The sequence below is a fragment of the Crocodylus siamensis genome, chromosome 5 (assembly GCF_052110815.1).
Source record: "Crocodylus siamensis isolate JL-2025a chromosome 5, ASM5211081v1, whole genome shotgun sequence".
NCBI lineage: Eukaryota > Metazoa > Chordata > Crocodylia > Crocodylidae > Crocodylus > Crocodylus siamensis.
Window position 1 is genome coordinate 18,481,940 of NC_143399.1, and position 21,091 is coordinate 18,503,030.

The following is a 21,091-nucleotide window of genomic DNA, read 5'->3' on the forward strand; positions in this document are numbered from 1 at the left end:
CCATGTTTTTTGGAGAAAGAAAGATTTAGTGAGACAGCTGTCTAACTGCAAAAGTCAATGGCATGTGCATGTCTAACTCTTCTGTGTACCTCTTGAGAATCTCCCAGTAAACCATCATGAGGTAATAAAGGTGCCAATACAGGTCAGCACTTGTTTTAATACATACATAACCTGTATGTGTAGAGAGTACTAGGGAGTTTCACTGCTCTGAAGCCAATTTACCTGGCTAGTTACATTACCTTTATCTGCTTTCAGCAGAATCAGAATCAACAGCAGTGAAAAGTTTAAAAACCATGTAGACCAGTAAGTTTGAAACATAAGACCCTGCCTTATATGGCAGAAATTATTCAGGAAATAGATGGAGCAGAGGAGGAGGATTAGAGACACAAAAAGCCTTGGTGCTCTTTGTTTGCCAGGGAAACGAGGTCTGCATCAGCTCTAAATACACAGGGCCAGGGGGAACAGCAGGGCAGGCTTGGCCCAGGGGCAAGCTGCTTGCTGGGTTAATTGAGAGGCCACAAAACTATTGAGGCTGTTCACATGATCCCATGCACAGCCCCCTTGGCTGCCTCTGCTCCCCTTTAATATTCACTCTCTCTGCAAACACTCTAGCAAAAGAGCTGGCAAAATTATTCACCCAGCTCCAAGCTACATACACCTCTGGGAATAGAACTTAGTACATGGGAAAAGTTGCTGATACTTTTCTTTACAAGATAAAGAGCAATGTGAAGAATTGTGGTGTTGGGCACTGCCAGAAACCCATGCATAGTGGGCTCATTGAGTATGTGGATTTAAAGATTTCTCTTGAAAGAGATTTGAATTCAGTTGCACTGAAAACTGAACAATCTGGCCACAGGTTTGCAGGAGCTGCGCAGGCTGTAGCATTCCAAATAACTGAATTGAGCTAAGCTTCCAAAATGTGCCTGATCAAACTATTACCTTGTCAAAGCTTAAAGGAAGGACATATCTTCGAGCTTCAGGCTGAGGGGCTTTTTCAGCCTTTTTCTTCACTTCTTCCCAGTTCCCACGTAAATTGGCTAAATACAGATAATTGTAAACAAACTCAAACCTGCACAGAGACAGAATTGCAAACATGAGCCAGGGCAAACATGCGCTATTTGAGAGAGTTCAGCATGCAAAAACTGAGCACTGAGCCCTGGTGTGGCTCTTGGGATGGACCAGGCATGTACATCATTGCCCTCTGCTGAATGCAAGTGAAAGCTGCTCACCTGCAAAGCAAGTTCTATAGTGCTGGACATCTTTGGAGCAGCTCTGTACCTCCTATCATTGCAAAGGCATGAAGTACAGAGACACTGCTGCAAAATCCAAAGGCCTGGCAGATTTATTTCTAGTGCCAATCAAGTTGAATCCAGTTGCGTGACCACGAGTACAGGTGCTGGAGTAGCAGGGGTTTACTAAAGCTGTGTGGTGACATGAAAGCTTTGGTAAAATGGACTCCGTTGCACTGCACCATACCATTACTTACAAGCAGTGTGCACTAAAAGTTAAAAGATACTTGAAATTCAGGGACTGCCTTCATCCCTGAAAATGGATTCCCATTATAGCAGTTGCCTGTGTCTATTCACATGGCTTCATTAAAGATGGGGCTTCTGTCTGTCTGCTCATGTGGATCTGGCTGGGAGATCACAGCCTCATTTATCACCAATTCCTGTGTGGTGCAGGGACTGGTATCACATATCTTTAGTCAGACAAATTAGCACTTTAAGTGGCTGTGGAGCACTTGGTTCTATCAAAGAAGTTCAAAAGCCTTCAGGAGGTTAGGAAATAGATTTTCACATGTTGCACTGAAATAGTCACAGAGCATGAGATTCTGTCATTTTTAGGAAAATGCTACTTTGCCTTCAAAAGTTAGTATTAACAATCTCTTTTAGTTAGAATAAAAATCAGATATAGAGCCTGACAGCATATTTCCATTAATGAGATCATAGCATGACTATATTTTATAAGGTGTAACTTCAGCTTGCAGCTTTAAAATGGATTGTTATAATTAAATGTATATAGGCCAGAATTCTAGAGCCTGGTTCTCCTGTCACCTGACTGCAGACAAGCCAGTCTCCGCCACAGTCCGAATGGATTGACAATCGTTCATGACAAATTCAGTCACAGGAAGGGTCAGGCCCAAGCTCATAACAAGTAGGCATGACAAGGATCCATGAGATTGACCATCCCATTTCCTTTTCAGTGCATGGTTACTCTGCAGTATATTTGTTCTTACATTAAATCTTAGTCGTGAGTCAAGCTGACAGATGAGTGCTATGGATATGACAGGTGCCCACCTGTGAGTTTTCGGGATGGGCGTGCTCTCTAGATTTTAAAAGACATGATGGGCACTCATTTGAGCCCTTACATACCCCTTCCAGGTGCAGAGATCCACAACAAGAAATCCATTATCCTCATATGTGTTAATGTGATGAAATAGGTTAAAGGCTGAGGTCCTGTATCTGATATTGAGATACTTTCCTTTAATTTTATCTGCTACATGAATCCAGACCTGGAAACAAGGAAGCATTTTGCTTTTGGCACCTGGGAAGTAATGAAGACGTATTTACTGTGACATGGCCTCACATTTCGAAGCCCAGTCACATAGCAGGTTACCTCTTGGTGTAATATATCACGTACCCCCATGGTTTCATTGGACTCAAAGCAGTCCATGTAGTTGGCTCCCCAAAGGCTCCAGGAAGACAGGAACTTGATCAGGTTAATTTTCACTGGTGTTTCCACAAATACTATGTAATTTGCAGTCATTCCAAAGCTGTTCAGAAATATAGTGGGAGCTTGTTAAGCTTCACTGTATTGGTTTCTGACAAGAGTACATATATACACAAAATGGTAGTTTATGTTGAATAGAGAATGCAGCATTGAAAATTCACACTCAAATTGACTGGAATATATAGGTTTGCAAACTGTTAATTTTACCTGTTGGTTTTTACATGCTTAACAGTTTTACTTAGCACGCAAGGCAGACCAAACATTTCTATAAAGCATGGTACAAACAAGAGTCAAACTCCGTGAAGTACATCTGGTCGCATCTCAGGATGATTGTAACTGGGTTCATTTGTATAAATGACAGTGGTCTCTTTGCTAAAAATGGCTCAATTCAAATATGATCACATGTCTTAAAAACAGGCTTGACATCAAGACTGCTTTAATCCCCGATTCCGAGCCCCGTTTTTTTGTTGCACATAAAACTGGCTTTTTGTATTTTTTTTTCTGTACCATATTCAGAACTTCCTTGAAATTTACCTGTGAACATAGGAGGGCTTAAATCTGTCGCTGCAAGGAAACTGCACAACCACCTCAGACTTCTTAATTGGATCTTCCTTATCTGAAATAAAATTGTATTTAACTGAACCATCCATGGGGCTGCTTTCATAATTTAATATATTGCAAAAGGTTTTTGGCCTTTAACGTGAAAAGTATTCAGTCTATGAAAATTGCAGAGTGCTTCTGTTGCTTACAAAATGTCTCCTCATAATTTCTAGTTATTGGCAAAATGGATTTTAAAAAAAGACAACACAAACATGATCTAAATACTGAAAAGACATACAAAGCGCAAAGTCCAAAGATGGCAAGTTGGTTGTGCATGATGTTCTGAAGTGCATACATATTGCTTTTAAATACTACCTAAACTAACCTGCTTGCAGTGGAGGCATCCGTACAATATTATAGGCAATTGAAAAATTTTTTCCAAAGCAGTTGCCAATGTTGTAAACTGTGCCATCCTTTTCAATATGGGGATGAGCAGTTAACCCATTGATCGAAACATATTTACAGAGATCCACCTGAAGAATAAGAGAGATGAAACTTGGAGAATCATGAGGTTTGTTTGCAGGAGGTAGTAATTTATCACAATAAACTTGTTGAAATATTTGGCTTGTAAACATCTTGTTTTATGTAAAGAATAATGTAAAAAATAGTCTTATCCCTTGCTCATCAGTACATCACCTGAAAATATTTGAATTGAGAAACAACAGCAATGACTTGATCCTGCAGGATTTGCCTGAATTTTTCACCTGTTTAAATCTATGTTCGAGACTACAGGGTCTAGGGGAAGCACTTGAAAAAACAAGTGAGCATGTCTTATGGCAAACTTTTGAAACCGCTGCCATGTCCAAGGCAGTTCTGTGTTTCTGCAGCTGTCTGCCTGGCATCAGCATCTTTCCTGAGGCCTCCAACTCTGAGTAAGCCCCAGGCTAGATTCAGTTCTTCAGCCCTGACACAGCAGTATGATTAGTACCTTGCCGAAATGTGCTCGTGGGCTGCTACAAGGTGTTTTAGTGGGAGTTGTGATGGAGCGGGGATTGCTTGGAGTGAAAATAGGGAGGGATGAGGCTTCCACACAGGAGTAGGGTGTCAGGGCATTAATTGTAATGTTCAGGTTAAAGCAGCTCCTCTGCTTCAACTCTGGTGCTTTCTTCTAGGAAGTCGGCTAAGTCTATATCAACTCAGATTTGCTGGAAGTTGCACAAGAGTACTGTCCTCTTGAGAGCCATTACAGGAGCCTGGAAGTGAAAACTGACAGCACACTCAATTAGTACAGCTGTCAGGGGACCAGAAAGCAGCAGCACAGGTGGATGTCCTGTGACAGCATTCTGCTCGTTAGCCCACAGCTGCCTAGCGATCACTGGCTCGCACTGAAAGCCAAAGCTAGGAGGTAAGCCCATAGCATTGCCATGCTAGTCAAACCAGGTCCTACTGCGTGACTTTGGGTTAAGGGCTGGTTACTATTAATTGTATCAGAATAAGAGCATGGGAAAACAATCCAGAAAAGCTTGATTAGTTTTATTCAGTGCTGCTTGGACTTTTTGACCAACGGGCAGGATGGGTAGTGCCCAGTCCATCTGCAGGCCAGATCTAGTATCTGGTCCCAATTCAGCACCCAGGGTAGATGTAGTCCCATCCAGCCATGCAGAGGGGAACAGGAAGCAGTCCAACTCCAATCCAGCCATGCAGGAGAAGGGGGCTTGGTCCAGCCCCAATCCAGCCACGCAGGGGGAGGGGGCACAGACCGACTCTGAACCAGCTGTGCAGGGGAAAGGGATGTGGCTCAGCCCCCATCTGGCCATGCAGGGGAAAGGAGTGTGGCCCAGGGGAGAAGTCTCTGTGGCCAGGCCCCAACCCAGCCACACGAGGGAAGGGAGTGTGGTCTGGCCTTGATCCTGCTGTGCAAAGGGAAAGGATGTAGCCTGACCCACCACATGGGTCTTGGGAATTTGGAAATGGAGGACAGTGGTGTTACAAAATTGCCACTGCTCCACTGCCACCAAATTTCCCAGCCCGTGAGGAGCTGCACAGGCCAGATGCCATAGCTCCATGGGCCACAGGTTGAGCATCCCTGCCATAATATACATTGTGTTGGGGCTGCTATTCAAACCGGTGCAGGCTTAGCATGCAACTTCACAACATCATTTGTACAACACACGATTCCATAGCATTAGCTTTTCTTAAAAGAAGTAGGAAACTAGAAATACCAAAAGCTTCCTGGAGCATTCTTGGAAACAAAAAAAATTCCAAGGTACACAAAATTCATGAGGTACACAACAGACATGATTCAATCTGAATGGAAAAAAACCCCTTACTAAATAATTCTCGAAATGACCAGTGAAGCTAAAAGCCACAACAACATTTAGCTAGATCACGAGAACCTCATGTAATCAACAAAGCAATCTGGGCACTTAGTGAACTGCTTTAACTGTAAAAAGCAGTGGTGTAACTAGGGGTGCAGGCAATGAGGCAACTGCCCTGGGTGGAGGGGTTTCAAAAAAAGCGACCGGTGCCAGCAGCTGCATGTTAGCTATCGTGGTAGCAACCACTTCTGCTTTGCTCCAAGTGCCTGGCCACATTCAGACACTACTGATAAAATGGCGTATTTCAATATATCTATAAGCTAGAATAAACATCTAAATAATGGCACAGGACAATAGGGCGCTGGACTGGGAGATCCACACCTTATTTCCTGTGTGGAGAAACTACTTAAGGTGGGATTTTTAAATAAGCCTAAGGAAGCTGGGCACCCAACTCCCATCAACTTCCATTAGGTTTGGGGGATCTTACTCCCTGATGCTCTTTTCAAGTTCCCAGCCTTAATCATTGTGTGCCTCAGGTCCCCGTCTCCAAAAGGATGATGATGATGAAAGCAGGTCTGAAAAATTTTTTGGAAAAATTTTGAAACAAGTGGGGAAAAAAAATTTTTATAATATTTTTTTCCTGGAAGATTGAGTTTTCTGTGATTTTAATCACATCTTTTGATTTCAAGTGAGGCATAGAACTCTTTTACATGAGGAAAAAGTTGTGTTTAAACCAAAGCTCCTGTGATTGATATAAGCAGCATACTTCATAGGGGCTTTTTTTCATTTTTTTCAATGACATCTCAGAAGCATTAACAGATAATCAAACGTGTTGATATTTCTACTAAAATGGCCTGTGTCAGGTAATATATCTTGCCTATCTGTACATGCTGTAACATCAGGGGTGGGCAAAATGCAGCCCAGGGGCTGGATGCAACCCACCAGGCCATTGCATCCGGCCCACGGGGCCCCTAAAAAACTTAGAAAATTAATATTAATCTGCCTTGGGCTGCCTGTCATGTGGCCTGAAGATGGCTTGCCAAAACTCCGTAAGTGGCCCTCTGCCCAAAATAATTCCCCGCCCCTGTGTAACATGAATCTTCATTTGATGTTAAATTTCTCGACATTCCCCCAAAAGATGACCTTGTGAGGTCCTTTCCACCCCTACTTTCCTATGATTCTGAGATTAAAGCACCTACCTTCTTCATGGTCTCCAAAGTCTTGGGGTTAATCTTGGTTATGAAGTTGGTTTCTGTGCAGGCATAGTAATCTTCTCCCACAGGGTAAATGTTAACTAAAGCATTATCAGTGACCTCCACACCTCTAAAGTATGAAAAAAACCTAAACAAATCAAGTCAACAAGAAGTCAGTAATTTTCTTTTGGTAGTACTTTGACACATTTTTGGCTATATATGTTTATTCTCTCACTTTCAGTCACCTGGAAAATATATTCTTGCATGGATCAGGGTAAGCACAAGTGCCAAACTCTGTTATCACAATTCTTTTCTCAGTCATTGCTCTTACATAAGAATCGCTCCGAACAAACCTAGAGAAAGGCAACAAAGAGAAGGGATTCAATCAATACAATCACAAAAGTGGCCAAATAAAGTTGATATAAATTACATACATTATAAATTATAACTGATCATTACAACTCTTACAGTAAAACACAACATGAATTTTAAACAGCTGAGTTCTATAAAGACCTGTGTCTGCTAACAAGAGGGTCATGTTGCATCTGGAGTGCCTACAACAGCTCTCAGAACTGTTTTTCTTTCTTCATATGCTGAGATCTTGGAAACACCCGGGAAGGTGATGTCCAGGAAAATCTGAGTCAGGCTTACAGCTTTACTTCAATTATACTTATAGCTGAATATGAACCTAATTCTCTTCATCACCTGGTGGTATTTTGCACAGTAGGGAATTGCACTAGCTAGTACCTTCTTGCTTTCTTTATTTGGAGGTAGTCAGAAAATATTCTGCTCCCCTTGCTCCAGTCATGCAAAAATCTTTTAATAATTAAAAAAAAACAATAAAAACTTTAAATCCCAATATCAAAAAATTCTCAGGGAAGTATTTTTTGATTTTCAGCTGAGTTTGTGTGCCTGATCAAAACCAAAAACACCCCCCAAACCCCCACATTTTTTTAGTTTTCTGGCCAAAAAAAAACTTCCCATGGAAAGTTTAGTCACTGAGTTAAAAAAGGTTTCAGTGGATTGCCACGGGTGAAAGAATAGAGACTGATCAGTTTTGACTCTAATAAAATATTTAGCCCTTTGATATCAAGCATGAGCTGGCTCTACACCAATTTGAAGCAGTCACCAGGGAATGCCAATGGCAGAGAGAGGCAGCAAGTTTTGAGGTACTGGGGAGTAAAGATTTAAAACACAGTTAGCAGTGATAAAGCTGTAGTCTTTTGATGGTTGCTATAGTATGCTGCAACATTTTCATGAGGTATTTTAATTAAATTAAGGAAGGCAGCCTTTTCTTGCCATTGAAAGATGGGGCTGAGAGAATCAGGTTCTGGGCTGTAGTCCTAATGAGCACTGTCTCACTGTTCAGCTTTGAGTTAATCCCCTAACCTCTTTCTGCCTCCATTTGCTCATCTCTAAACCTACCTATTTCCAACCTGTAGTTTTGTAGTTTTCACAGGGGAAGTGTTAGGTTAATGCTAACAATGAATGTTATCACTGTTGCCATATGATGCACTGTAACCCCAGCACAGAGATCTTTCCATCAGGTAATCGGCTGGAAGTGAACACAAGCCCTGTCATTATCAGAAAGCAGAATCTGGCTTCTACGTTTTGTATTTTAGTTCATTACATTTGCTTTGCAATGTGTTGCACTCACCTCCGATAGTATGTGACGTCCCCCTCTGTAAAGTCAAACTTATGAAGAAGTGCTTGGCCATCAAACAAATGATAAAATGGTTCCGAACCAATTTCAAATAAGCCAGGTCCACATCTCAGTAGGCTTCCTTTGAGCCAGGTGGGAATCCTACCTGTGGGAAAGGCAATCAAGGAGGTAGTGTTTCTGTGCTAATTTCAAGGGAAAACAGGATTCATTAGCTTTTCCTAAGCATCAAACAAGAAAAACGCACATCCATATTGGAGCTGGGGTTTTTCCTTAACCTATAGACATAACTTCCAGACTAGATCCAAAACAGAATTATGAAATCAGCAGACTGTTTCCATGCAAAGGGGCAGATTTTGTTTTTAATCCTGCAAATGTTATTTTGTTCATTAAACTCTAGTCTCTCTCTACCTCTTCTACCTATAAAGGCAAAATGATCTTAGCAAGTAGTAGAACAGGCTATGCTTTTGAATTCTTAACAAGATGATCTATATGTTATCCCAAATCACTTTATAGACCTATCCAGTCTGAGGAACAAACTCAACCATGAGATTACTTAATCCACCACTTAACCTTTGGAGTATAAAACAATATTATATTCTGTAATGTTGTAACATGAACTACAATGCCCAGATGCCTCCAGAGGACTAGAAGGAGCTGTAGGTTGAACTCCCAGAAATCTCCAGGGGACTGGAGGAAGAAACTGCAACGTGCACTACAACTCCCAGGTGGCAGGAGACAGATGAAGTGGGAGGAACGGTGTCAGGGTGTGGGTCGCCACAGCTGAGAGATGGAGGCATATGGCCAGAGAGTAGGAAGAAGTAGCGGAGCTAGAACTGCAAGCTGCAGTAGCAGGGCTCAGACGTGGAGCCCAGACAGATGGCAGTTAAGCATTTTATGGTACCAGAGACTGGTTTGGAGCCCTCCGGAGTTGTGGGAAGGCTTAAGATTCTCAAGTTTTAGTGTTTTCTACCAGTTACCTGTTCTTGGGTGATTTCACCAGTGTCACTGTTTACTTCCTGTTACCCAGATCCTAAGTGTATGTTAATATATATTTATCTGCATCTGTCCCCCTTTCCTCAGCCTATTGGCTTGTGACCCTAATCCCCACCATCCCCTGTATATAAATGGGAACTTCCCTTACCAGCTCCTTGTGCCAGTTCCTGGGGTGCAGGGTTTGGTTCAACAACCTTTTAAGACCACTACACTATGCTTCAGGAGGTGAAAAATATCAATTAACAATTAATGTTGCAGAGAAATTTGCAGGCCAAATGCAAAATTTTAGAAAGAAAATTACTTTTTAAGCAAGCATTTAACATCCTTGCTCTTATTAAAATGTCACAGGTCATAAATGACCTACAAGAGGTGACAACTTTGGTTTTGTGTCTCTGAAAGATGGCATCACCAGCAGGAATCCTCTCTAACTGTATTCTGGGCCAGTACCATCTCAAAAGAAAGAGCCACCCATTGAACTAACACTATTGCATCTCTTCAAAAGTAGTGCTGTCCTTATTGACAATGAGAGCCTGATTAAAATATCTGAAAGGATGGCAGCACAACATAATGTATTAAACTGATCTCAGGTTTTTCCAGTAGCACAAAGGGCCTCAATTAAAATTGTAGACCAGCATCTGCTACCCCAAGATGCCTGGACAAATATTTACAGTCCCAGAGGTACATTTAACCCATTTATCTCATTGCACAACTCTGATCTGGTGACCAGCCAGCTCTGTGTTCAGAGGAAGTGTGGATGGAAAATCCACAGTGGAACCGCTCAAACCTGTGACATGACACGCGACAGGTGAAGATAATTCCTCCACAGTCTCAAAGAGCTTCTCATATCCACCAGCTGGGTGCTCAACTCTGAAAAGAAAAATTTTGAGAGGCTAAAGTGAGCCCAGCGAACTGCTCTGGAGACACAGAAGAGTAACAGGACATAGGTTTGTGATTCATAAGCTACTCTTGACAAAGCTGCAAAACTAGTTGGAGGGAAGCAACAGGCTTCGGAAAAACTGTAGGATGAAGAATTGGATCTGAGAAGACACCTGAAGATCTGGATAGTACAAGGACTAAAGTCAAACTGGAAGGGCAGTCTGCCATACTGGCTTTGCAGGATACATACAATCACTTGCATATCAAGTGATCAAAAAGCTACTGGTTTCCAAGAGTAAAAAAAGGGTGACATCTCTCCTAGCAGCAGCAAACCATCAACTGAGGCTCCTGCATCATGCACTGATGCTTTTTTCCCCTTCTCACTGCAGGGGAGGTACAGGGTGGTGTGATGGGGAAGGGGAAGGTGAAACACCACCTTTGCTCCATTCTGATATGTCCGCTATGACAGTGCCCAGGGCTCGTGCCCTGGTCACCCACCCATCATTACACTACTAGTGTGTAGTGATCCAGGGAGGATGCTACAGAGCCTGGTTCTTCACCATCCACAGGGACTTGAGCTTTCAGGTCTGGAGACGCGTTGTTCAGTGCCTGCTATTGGCAGTGGATGCTACACTACTAAGCCTTGGAGAGCAGGTTCTTCTACCAGTCCCATACACTGCAACTCCTGTAACAGATTTCTGTTCTTAAGATGATTAAGCTGCTGCATCAAGGCCCCTTAGTATCCTCAGCTTTGTGTTGTTGGGAAGGGCTGACAGCCAGGGAGTGTCACTCCTGTGTCAGCACTCAGAACCAGAGATGGGCAGCAGTCCCCATCCCAGCCCCAGGCTCCCAAACTCTCAGTCATGTGCGTACAGAAGAGAAATGTCTGGGAGGAGCGTGCAGGGACCCAGCTAGAAGGAGCAGAGGAACAGCAGCAGCAGAAAACCCTCAGGCAGGTGATAATCACATTCAAAAGTTTTCATTTTGAAAACTCTGTGTCACCCTACCCAATCTACCCTCAGTGCTCTCCTTTCCCCTTCCTCTATCCCCAGTAGTGCCTCCCTCCCAGAAAAACTCCATGACAAACATTGAAAACTAACTGGCATCCAGTTGTGGCAGCAACTCCAGGCTTGCAGCCTACCGTGTTGCTCACTCTGCTTGTGGGCTCTCCTCTCCCTCTCCCCACGTGCTAAGCTGACTTGTCCAGCTAGTAGAGCTCAAGCTTGCCAAGGAGGGACTGTTTCTTATGTTCTCAACTCCCCTAATGGGCATAACAGCTTGTTATAGTCTCAGGAATAGACACCCATTGCAGAAGTTTCAGCATATAGGAATCATGCAATGCTACACAATTGAGCCCCAGTCTTCACCTGGGCTTCAACACACTACTGAAATACATTTATTTCATTAACAACAACAAATATCTGTCTGTAGCTCAGAGAAGAGCCTGTTGAGATACTTACGGGCTGTACATTTTCTTCCTGATCAAGGATTTGAGCTTTCCAGAAACAACTGCAAAGTGTAGAAGTCAGAGCTATGAACTGGCTATTTATATGAATGTTAAGTCCTATTGAAGCTTCAGGCAAACATACCAACCAATCAGCTTGGTATGAAAAACAGAAGTTGCTTTCACTACTGAAATCCCCCTGGAACTTTATTAGGTTTTGCCTTGCTGTTCACATAACAAGACTCTTTGAATGTTTTCCAGGGGACTTAAATCCTTCCCAAACAGGACTGGATTACAAAGAAAGAAGGAAAGAGAATGCAATCAAGTCACACACTCTGTAACGTGCCTGCAGCTTGGCATCACAACCTTGCCCTTCATCTCCATCTCACTAGGGCTGACCCCCACGAATAAAACCACTGAATCTGTCCTGTAGGAAACTATTCTCCACTTGTCCCATTTACAGTGTATACGGAGAGAGAAAGAAGTCTTGGCTCTCTCTCAATCTCTCTCTCCCTGCAAGGGAGTCATTGTGGACCCAAGAAACAAAAAGGAGACTTTGGATTCACTTTCCAGCTTTGCTTTTGGGCAGATGCGTGACCTCACCTTCTCTGTGTCTGTTACCCTACCTATTAAAAGAGGATAATGTTCAATCATTTTTTGTGAAACCTTTAAAAATATCTAGGATTAAAAAGTGTTAACCATTACTAACATTAAATGGATCAGTCACTGTGCCACTGATCTGCTTCCCACTCTCCATCTCACTCTGGGACCCAGCCAGAAGTAGGTTAGTAGGAAAAACCTCCTGTATCTACCTGTTGTCAACTCCTTACCTATTATCCAACACCCGGATACCCTAAGACTTAAATTCCCTGGCCTTTGCATCCACCTTTGGATTCTTGGGCCTGCACCATTTGCTATAAAGCTCATTAGAGTTAGGTTAGAATTTTTAGGTGAAACGTTTTGCCAGAAATTGCTGATTTCTGTTCAAGAGATTGAGTCTAATTGAAATAATTATTTTACTTAATTTTTCTTAAGTTTTGAAGTTGTCAAAATATCTCCTAATCATATTTATAATAGGAAAGCATTTTTGTCCTGATTAAAACAGCTTTTCATTTAGAAGATTAAGCAGTGCCCAACATTAAAAGTGGTCAAAAATGGAAATATTTCAAAATTGTAAAAATTAACTTTGTATTGACTCAAATTGAATTTTTTTTAGTTGGTTCATGAACATTTTAAGTCAAAGCTATCAATTCAGCAGTGGCTAGGAAAGACTCTCTCTGTCACTTAACTGGAATCTAGCTCTGCTTCTTGCTGGCTGGAGAGAAGTACAGCCCCTGGCAGCCATTACTGTGTCCCTATGCTTCCACTGTGGTGCAGAAATCAGCTTCTCCGCAGGGGACACACTTCACGCTTGGAGGACTAATTTTGGGGAAAGAAAGGATGAATATGAGAGCTAAATAAATATGGTACTCAAATACCCATGGTGTATCAGCCTTTGACATGAAAACTAAACAGAACGTAAGTTTGGCAGGAGTGGAAATCATAGAAATCAGAGTAGGGCTGGAAGGGACCTCTAAAGGACATCCCCCTGCTTGAGGTCAAATTATCCCCATCAAAACCAAAAAAATGTTGAGGCCTTCCCCTGGAACCCACAATTCCCAGGTGGTCTCCTGTTCAAGAACTAGCCAGGGCCAGGACTTAAGCTTCTGAGATCAGAAGGGATCGGGTACATTCAGTCCCATTTGGCACTTTAACAAATCTTCTCTCTCCCTGAATTACCAAACACTTTATGAAAGTGAAGCTGCAGCGAGAAGTTATTTCAGGGATTAATCAGATTAGGAGGAATTCCAGGTCTCTCTTTTTGGAAACCTAATGTGAAAGGCAATGACATTTTGTAACCACTTACAGTAAGGTCAGCCTTACCCTGGGCAACATCCCAAATCTTGGCTGAGTCTTAAACCGTCACACTAACAGTGAGAGAAAGGAAATGAAACCTTAACTGGCTCTCTGTGGGTTGTACTGCTAAACAGAGACATCAGGCAGAGACTTGCCTTCTGTTCAACTATTCCTAAGGCGAAGAGCACATTTCTCTTAGTCCTTATTACTGATTGAAGAGGTATTGAGTTTGGGGTTAGGTCTGCTCATGCCATCACTAGTGTTCCTGCTGGTGGAGGACACAGCCCTGTAATTATTCAAATGATCTTAATCATCAGTGTGAAAAAGCATTGTAACAATACATTAAGACACAAACCTCTTAACAGGACAAATCAAATAAAATGGAATCTGTTTTGCAATGGTAAAGCAGATGCATCTGGAAGTAGAAATTAACTTTAGCTTTAAAAGTTGTGCAGACTCAGAACCTGCTGTATTGCTTTAAGCTGGAAACTTCACCTTCAGCAAACATATGGCACATGGACTTTTGGCCAAACTTCTTGCATCAGCCAACACTAGAGCTGACATCTTTCTGGAAAATTATTCATTGGTGCCGTATCTATATAAACAGCATAGACCATATTGATACATCCTTGCCCCAAAGACTGTGGGTTAGTTTATACAGTAATTATTCATACTGAGTAGCATCTCATTCTGTAAGTAATCTCATTGGGAGCACTGGGGCTATTTGTGGGGTGACATGCAAATAAGAGAATCCCTCTACTCCCATATGAACAATACAGGAGCGGGAGACCCTGAGTTACTTCTGACTGCCAACAGGGCAGGTGGCATTGCTGATGGAGCTAGATCAGAGTACCAAAACACCCACTGCAGGTTGGAAACTATGAACTTCACATGCAGTTGTTCCATCCTAAGCAGGACAACAGGAATTAGAACAAACTATCCAGACAAATGCAGGTTGCCCACTGCTTTAAGAATCATGCTTTAATTTGGAAGAGAAAAAGATCAAACTAATTCTGTTTCTTGTCTGGTAATATTTCTTGTATTTTTTCAAGGTAAAGCATAATAAATTATGTGCATAGTTCCCTATTAAATAGGCATTAATATTCTTATTTTACAAGTCAGGAAACAGATTTACTTTGTGACTTATCCAAGGTCACACTGTTTTAGGGCTGATCTATATTACACATTACAACATTTTAATTGAAGATGCATTTTTTAAATCAATTTAACTTAAACTGGTGAAAGTTTGCACACAGATGCTTTTAAAAAATGATTAAGTTTTAACTGGAGGGCTAAAAGGGTTCACAAACAAACCAGCTTAACTAGATTTATTTAAAAATAGGGTTGGAGTGTTGTTGTAGCTGTGGTCATCCAGGAAACTAATAAAAACAAAATATTTCCTTTTGTACATTTCCTAGACTATTACAGCTACGACAACCTTACTATAAAGGTGGAGGATATGGACATTTATGTGGATCTGAAGGACATTCTGTACCAAAGCCTGCTCACCCTCTCTCCTAACCATACAGTTGGTCCAAGGAAAGACATCAGACCCCTGACCTCCCCAACCCAAAAAAACCCCCCTTATTTTTCTTTAAAAGGACATTTAGTTAAATAGGTGCAATTCACTGTAGAAGAACGTTTGATAGATCTCTCTCTGCTAGACAAGAGATTGGAATTCAAGGACTATTACCCCAATCTTTTCAATTCACTTCATCATAATGTCTCCAGATTTACAAATGATTTAATATTAGGGGGGTGGGCTTATACACCCTTATAATTGTTAACATTGCTCCCTACTGCAGAAGCTTTGCTGCTGTTGATGCCTGTAATAATTTGATTTTTCCTATCCCATTTAGACTTTGCAGAAATAGAAGTCAAAAACAGCTTTTCACTTTTAAAATGAGTAGATTTGATGCTGAGTCACTGTGAGATGATAAGCAGGGAACCCTATGATACAAACTTTATAAAGTTGGTTTTCAGAACAGGACCACAGAGACATTTAGAGAACAGAGACCTCTATTATTGTACTACACACAACTTTGGTAGATTACATAAAACTGAGTGAATTCACAACTTCTAAATGAGTCTTCTAGAAGGATTTACATTTTGCAACTTGGAATGTAACAGGCTATTAATCAAGATTGAGGCAGACTTTTAAAAATGAATCAAAGAAAACTAGTAACTCCAAAAGGTTCATTGATTCGCATTCTTTCTTCATGTTAGTATCGATACTGTCTTCCTTTAAAAATGTGATGGTTAACACTTTAGAGTCATAATTTATTTTAGATTTTTTTCTAGTTTCTCTCAAAACACTGAATAAAAAAATTAAGTAACATACGTCAGGAACTCTGACTATTTAGGGCAGCTCTCCAGAAGCTAAATCCCAAGAAAGGAAGAAAGGAGCCTCTCTCCTAATAAGTTATTTACGTGCACCAGCTACGCAAGTATTTACACAGAGCTGAACAAAATGGGAATAATTACAAGCAAGTAACATTAGGTAACTTTGGTTTGCAAATGTTCAACATGAGTTGACTCCAGATGGCAGATGACATGTATCCATGCTATTAAGAAGATGTTAAAAAAAAAAAAAAAGCATTCAGTATGAGAAAGTTTACTCGGAAGAATTGTTTGTCCTGCTATTGAAAAAAGAAAAGCCAACTCTCACATCCTCCTACCATAAAAAGAATAGAGTGTGCACATTAAATATTGCCATATATAATATAGTTATTAGAAAATCAACTGCTACACTAAAGAAAGGAATAAGATCACTTTAAACTACTGAATATTTTATAACTCTTTCTCCAAGAATTGTTTATGCCCCATTACCAGGTATCCTGGTTTTCACTGATAAAAAAATAACAAATTCTCTGACAAAAAAAATTGCAAATTCTCTGATAACACCCCCTCAAATCCATTATTGAAATTAAAAGCCCCTCCCCCCCGCTGGTGCCCTTCACAGCCCCCCAATGACTCCCTCAGCCCTGCTTGTGCCCCTCACTCATCCCCAGCCCCCTGCAAGCCCCACTTACCTCAGGCTCCAGGAGCGAAGAGTGAGCCTCAGGCCTCCCTCTTCCCCCTCCAGACAGGGCTGGGGGTTTCCTGCCCTGTATGCAAACAGCTCTTGCAGGCTGGAGCTCAGCCAGCCTGCAGAGCTCTTTGCAAAAGCAGGGGATCTGCAGATTTCTCTGCTTAAAGGAGAAATCTGCATTTTCTCTGATAAAAAGGGGAAACCCGTGGTTTTCTCCGTTTCCATGGGAAACAGAAAACCTGGATCCCTGCCCATTACAGATGGTGACTTGAAACTGCCAAACAAAAACAAAATATTCACTTTGCTTTGAAAACCCAGTAAAATATCTAGTGATCTGAAAGTGAGTAAATTTAGGTCCCCTTGGTTCACTGTGGCAGGGAGATACAATCAGAGATGCAAAAGGGAAGAGGTATTTGCAGCTTCTGTATTATAATCCTCCCTTTCCCCCATCCCAAAAAACAAAACAAAAACCCCAAACCCTACAGCGCCCATCCCCATGTTTTCTCATATACAACATGAATTGGAATATACGCACTTTTTTTTTTTTGAAAGGCAGAATGAAGAAACGTCCACCCCCCACAATTTATGATTCCATACAGCAGGGACAGAGGCTAGTCTTCAGGTAACTCACCCTCCTTTTCCTGCTTAAAGCTAAAATAGGAAGAGAGGAACAGCTAGCAGACAGAAAAAAAAAATCACCCTAAGAAAGGATAGCTTGATTAGTAGAACAACATCATTTAAAAGGAGAGAGGATCATTAGGCTGAAGAATAATTAGCAATTGACTCCCTCAGTTGCCTGATGATAGTGAAACAGCTGCTGCACCATGGAGCAGGAATACTTCTTTCCTGGTCAGAAAATCAGCTTCCCCAATTAACCCTAATTTTGGGGGGCTGATTTTGTGGAAAATGTATGCGTTGTATGCAACACATTATATGATATATTGAAGAGAGAGCATGGGCATGGTCTCAGGATATTAGACTTCAACAACTTAATGCTCAGAAATATGTTAAATGAAAACAGAAGGACCAATCTCCAGCCACCTTCTGGGTAAATTAAACTGGAAAAGAATTTGTCCCACAGAGGTTGCATTTATCCTGGGATAAACCATTTTATCATAAGGGATCCTGCCCAAGCAGTAGAGCATGCCTTATTTGGGGCTCGGTATGCTTAAATGCTTTGCTAAATCAGGATCCAAAGTAGTGGCAGCAAAGCATGACATAGAAGCTATACGTATAGTTGCAAAACACCTTTTTCTTTGTACTGTCCTAGTGTTAAAAATGCTTCTCCCATGTTCTCCTACAGTAAGACAAGAGGAAGCCAATAGGCAGTCCAAGAATTTATCAAAAAGCAGAACTGAAATGAAAAAGACAAAACAAGGTTTTTTAATACCTAGTGCAACTTGCTGTAAATGAGGTACCAATTTTGACACTGTTTGTAGCCTCCAGCTAATAAGTGAAATTATGCTGTTTAGTAAACTCATGCCATCGTGTTTAACAAAACATTTAACCAGTTTAGAAGAAATGTCAGAGGAGGATCCTCTAGTGGAAAGTACAGATGAATATCAACTAAAAGTATGCAGGTGCGGGGGCAGGCTGAGGACATGAATATCAAGTGTGTATAACCTCAGGCACAGCAACATGCAAACAACCAGGGTTTCGAACAAGACACTGCCTGATTTTTAAGTGTATAGCAGAAAAATAAGTAACTAAGAACATGACTAAAACTTTCAAGATCAAACTACAAATATCAAAGTGTTGCTGATGAAACAAGGGGAAGGGGGAAAATAGGACCCTTTTGTCAACTATTATGTAAACAGAAATGTTCCCATCACATTGTAATACACAGGACAATGCCCAATATTATAAAAAGAGATGCTTATGGACACTACACTTGCACCTTGGCCATAATCTCCCTGTAATTGTGTGTACCTTCAGGGGCAGCTGGGTGCCGCTTAGTGTCCAGGCTGCACCTGGCTGCCTACTCTGGCTCCGCTCTCTCCTGCCTGCCACCTTGCTGCTCTAATTGAGATCTCAGGAGGCTGTCTTTAGGCAACCAAAGCCTAGGCTGTAAGTACTTTCCTTCCCCCTGGCTACAGATCTCCCTCTATTCCTCACCCCTCCTCCATCTGTGGGTAGGGTTCAGCCCCAGTCAGGCTCCAGCCCCCCTTCATTTAGTCAGGGCTCTGGTCTGTCTGGGCTCTGACCCTCTCCCAGGTCTTCTTCTGCCTGCCTCCCGCTCTCAAACAAAAGAAAAATGGAGAAGCAGAGACTGAAAAAAACCAAGGAAAGACTGCAGGGTACTGGGTATTCTGCTCTGCAGCCTTCATACCTTCCCTCATGGCTAGCCAGGTCCACCAGGTGTTCCTACCAAAATGAGCAGAGAAAGAAAAAGTGAAAAGCAGACCCATATCTCAGAAACAGTCCTTGGTTGTCAGGGTGCTGCACTCATCCCCCAGGCCCTTCCTGGGCCAACACAAGTAGTCCCCCAGCCTCTTTGGCATATTGATCCCCTAAGACTTCCCAGGAGATAACCTAAGAAGTTGTGTTCTCTGCATGCCCTCTTCCTCAGGGCCCTCCCCTAAGGCAGCAAACACAAGATCCCCTCTGATCTTTCCTGTCGGGCATTTGCATTTTCACAGACCTGCATTTTGCATATTGGCGTACTGTACTTCAGTGTATAAGTGTAGGTTTGACCCCCAAAATTTACTCTTAAATTTCTGCCTCAATTTAGACACTGTATCTGGGCTCCAGGGACATTGGATTGTGGCCTTGGGAGCTCAGGCAGCACCTGGCCAGGTAGCAGCTTGCCCAGCTGGGCTCAGGGCACCACCGCCATCGAAGGAAGGACCAGGCTCCCTCACAGCTCAGGGGCTGCCCAGCCTGCTGGCAGCTTGCCTGCCCCCCGCCTCTCATGGCTGGGGGTCATGCAGGCACCATGGAAAGCAAGGTTGGACGCCTTGCCGCTTCTGCCTTCAGCAGGCTCCTGTGGCTTGTAGGATGCTTGGCACTGCCCGGGAAGGGGCTGCCTCATCCCATGGACAGCACCGGGGGGTGGGGAGAGGGCTAGGGCTAGGGGAGTTGAACAAGGCCAGGTGTTGGGCAGTGCCAGACTCCTCCCCAGCTCCTGCCCATGAGGCAAGAAAGCCCCTTCCCAGGTAGCTCCAGGCATCCTGCTGGCTGCAGGAGCCTGCTGAAGGCAGAAGTGGTGAGAGGCCCAATCCTGCTTTCGGCAGAGCCTGCCCCCCACCCCGCCATGGCTAAGGGTGAACTACCAGAGGGCCAGGCAGCCCCTGAACTGCAGGGGAGGCCATGGTCCTTTCTTTCATGGTGGTGACACCCCCTGGGCCTGGCTAGGTGCTGCCCAAGCTCCCAGGGGCCTGATCCTGCTTCCCCAGAGCCTGTCAGTACACAAGGGCCTGATTCTTTTCTTTGTGATAAGGATCAAAGCCAAGATCAACTTATACACCAGATATATGAAAAACCTAACTTTTTTGATCAAGTTTGGGGTTAACTTATACACCACGATATATGGTAAGCTTCTATCTGACCCAGGAGAGTACACAAACACCGCTCTCCCTTTGCCTGAAGAAGGGTGTTTGTGCCTAAAAGCTTGTAAATAACATTTTTTTCAACTATTCAGTTGATCTAATAAAAGAAGTCACATTTACGCAAAGAACTTTGTCTGCCTTATAATATCAATTAACCCAGTCAATGCATATTTTCCTTAAACTCTCCACCCCACAAAATTAACCACTGATGTAGCTGCACTGCTGGCAGAAACGGAGCTGTGGCTCTAACCTCTATGCTATCACATCCTGCGCTGATAAGGGTCCAGATGATATGTAACTAAGTCGGAACAGTACCTACATTAGCACTACCATGCTCAAATTCTTCACAAGTCTAGAACAGATAAGCCTTAAAATAAACATGCCATTAGATAGTGGCGACTTCCAGATTGTCAGCAGCATTGTTCACAACAGTTTCATGCTTCCTTTTCATTCTCAGTGGCCACGTCTATACATGATGCTTACTGCGCTATAGTGTCACCGAGCACAAACTGTTACTGCACAAGCAATAAAGCTGGTTACTGCGCAGTCATTTAGCACCTGGTTATGCAAGTACTAAATAACTGCGCAGTAACAACTGTGCAGTGGGTGGCTTGTGTAGACATGCTCAGTATGTATACTTACAATCAATACTTTTGATAAAATAATACTGCTCCACTGTGTACTTACAGTTATTGGTTTAGCATCTTCAAAGAGGCCTTAAAAGGATTATGTAACACTTGCACAACTTACTACCCTGTGCCGTCTAAAAACATGAATAAAGAAGTTTTATAAACAGTCTAGATAAAAACAATTTCCTTAGTTATTTAGCTTTCATTTACTTGCCTCCTATGCCATCCTC

At 42.4% G+C, this 21,091-nt stretch overlaps 1 protein-coding gene across 1 annotated transcript in view; it reads right to left on the reverse strand.

Annotated features, from left to right (window-relative positions):
- RPE65 (retinoid isomerohydrolase RPE65) overlaps window positions 1-11,898 on the reverse strand; it is a 16,605-nt gene extending 4,707 nt beyond the window's left edge. Inside the window, exons 1-10 of the mRNA XM_090047459.1 lie at window positions 11,774-11,898; window positions 10,222-10,304; window positions 8,439-8,589; window positions 7,027-7,134; window positions 6,788-6,929; window positions 3,656-3,803; window positions 3,265-3,346; window positions 2,641-2,773; window positions 2,373-2,512; window positions 940-1,069 (exon numbers count right to left, since the gene is read on the reverse strand). Coding sequence (XP_089903585.1) covers window positions 940-1,069; window positions 2,373-2,512; window positions 2,641-2,773; window positions 3,265-3,346; window positions 3,656-3,803; window positions 6,788-6,929; window positions 7,027-7,134; window positions 8,439-8,589; window positions 10,222-10,304; window positions 11,774-11,784 — 1,128 coding nt within the window. The 5' untranslated portion in view covers window positions 11,785-11,898. The remainder of the gene's footprint in view (window positions 1-939; window positions 1,070-2,372; window positions 2,513-2,640; window positions 2,774-3,264; window positions 3,347-3,655; window positions 3,804-6,787; window positions 6,930-7,026; window positions 7,135-8,438; window positions 8,590-10,221; window positions 10,305-11,773) is intronic.
- Window positions 11,899-21,091: the final 9,193 nt, after the last annotated feature.